The sequence below is a fragment of the Frankliniella occidentalis genome, unplaced genomic scaffold (assembly GCF_000697945.3).
Source record: "Frankliniella occidentalis isolate FOCC.00 unplaced genomic scaffold, Focc_3.1 Scaffold348, whole genome shotgun sequence".
NCBI classification, from domain to species: Eukaryota; Metazoa; Arthropoda; class Insecta; order Thysanoptera; family Thripidae; genus Frankliniella; species Frankliniella occidentalis.
In genome coordinates this window covers 231,545-233,394 of record NW_026267471.1, presented here as the reverse complement: position 1 = coordinate 233,394, position 1,850 = coordinate 231,545, and the positions used below count along the sequence as shown (strand labels likewise).

General features: G+C 44.9%; 1 protein-coding gene and 1 long non-coding RNA gene across 6 annotated transcripts in view; one reads left to right on the top strand and one right to left on the bottom strand.

Annotated features, from left to right (window-relative positions):
* The first annotated feature begins 6 nt into the window (after positions 1-6).
* Positions 7-977, top strand: LOC113210269 (uncharacterized). Its single transcript, XR_008011981.1, has 2 exons — positions 7-423; positions 871-977. It is a non-coding gene; the product is annotated as an uncharacterized LOC113210269 (long non-coding RNA).
* LOC127751111 (uncharacterized) overlaps positions 644-1,850 on the bottom strand; it is a 12,061-nt gene continuing 10,854 nt past the window's right edge. For all 5 annotated transcript variants that reach the window (XR_008011978.1, XR_008011980.1, XR_008011979.1 and 2 more), the window contains exon 3: positions 644-1,496. Coding sequence is in view for 2 of the 5 variants with exons in the window: in XM_052274178.1 (XP_052130138.1) it covers positions 1,424-1,496 (73 nt within the window). In the remaining 3 variants the exon portion in view is untranslated. The remainder of the gene's footprint in view (positions 1,497-1,850) is intronic.

The window sequence follows — 1,850 nt, the reverse complement described above, 5'->3', positions numbered from 1 at the left end:
GTTTCTCTGGACAGGGGTGGTTTCTGGCGGAACCAAAAGTAGTTTTGTGGTCCCCTGGTTCACCCCTGTCGATTCGACTACTTTTCCGTCGAAATCCGGACCCATCAATTTTCGCTAAAAACACAAATGTAAATTTGGCCAAAAATGAAAAAAATAAAAATCGCTGGAAATGATTGGAATTGGTCTGGGAGAGTCGCCTTTGACCTCCTCTGTCGAAATTGCGTGCTTCCTGGCTCTTTTGCATCCTGTTTCTTCGACTATAAAATTGCGTCTTTGGTTTGTCGCAGGAAGATTGGCCTGGAGGTGACCTGACTTGGACATCAGCAAAGCAGCCTATGTGTCACCTGCAGTATGCTGAGTTGGCGTCGCAGCACACAGCAGAAGGAATCGCTCCTTTTTCTCATGATCGCAGGAATGAATCTGGTAAGTTTTGACTTTCAATGTGATGTTAACTTAAAATGCCAGTATTTTTATGGTAGTCATGTCTGGTAAAAGTTTATTTTGGTATTGTTTCTATTTGTGGGTAACTTGCCATTTCTTTACTGCTTATTCTCATTCCATATATACGGCTTATTACTTGAGCCTAAAATATATAGCTGTGTTCTAATTTTAGTGCGGAACTGGAGGCAAATCATTAGTAATCTTTGACAGTAATGCTGCTATTTATTTCATTTGTATGGTACAGTCGTAGTAAAATAGGAAGTGATGCTGTTTCTTGTCCATAGGGATATGCCTGGACTTGATGCTGGCCACCTGTAACATAGAATTTCATTCGATGAGTTGGCATTACAGTGATACATATGGTCCAGAACATGTTTGAGTTGAACTGAGAATTTGAATTTAACTTAGATTTTTTTCATTCTTTTTCAGGTATTCAGATTCGCTCCAAGTCACCAGCAGAAACAAGCCAGCTACTTGAGGAAGACTTACTCTTATAATGTAAATGATTTGAAACAATAAAGAATAGAAAATCACTACATCTGACATATTTTACTTGATTTCCTACACCTAGTTAGCTAGAAGCTGTAGTAACTGTGGATGTAGTAGCAGACAGCCACAACTACCGCAGTGACGTCACAGACGTCTCTGATGCAGCGGCTGCAGTGGCAGCAGTAGGATTACCACTACTACTACCCCCACAGCCCCCGCAGCAGCGGCGGCAGCCTACTACTACCTCCACAGCAGCCGCAGCCGAGAGGAGGGCAGGGGGAGGGGAGGTTTTTTTGGACGGCTTAGGGCGACACGTCCAGCCCCCTCATTGACGCAGTGAGGTCACGCGTTGCACGTATTGTCCCCATGCAAGGGGTCCGCTGACTCCACAGCGTTGAGCGGAACGGCTCCGCTAGACCCTTCCACAATGTGGGTGATGTTACAGGGGGGTAGATAAAATAACTGGACCAACGGTTACCACTGTGACACCAACTCAACTTAAATCTGATGATTCCATGGGCTGCACGGCTGATGTCCAGGACAGAAACACCTCCAGGCCGATCTTCCTGCAACAAACCAAAGAGGCAGTTTTAGTCGAAGAAACAGGATGTTAAAGAGCCAGGAAGCACGCAATTTCGACAGAGAAGGTCAACAGCGACTCTCCTAGACCATTTCCAATCATTTCCAGCGATTTTTATTTTTTTCGTTTTTGGCAAAATATACAAAGGCTATAGCCTTTGTGTTTTTAGCGAAAATTGATGGATCCGGATTTCGACGGAAAAGTGGTCGAATCGACAGGGGTGAACCAGGGGACCACAAAACTACTTTTGGTTCCGCCAGAAACCACCCCTGTCCAGAGAAACTTGAGTTTTAAGGGGTGGTCTTTTGAATCTGGCGCGCGAGCCGGTCCGAGAAAAACA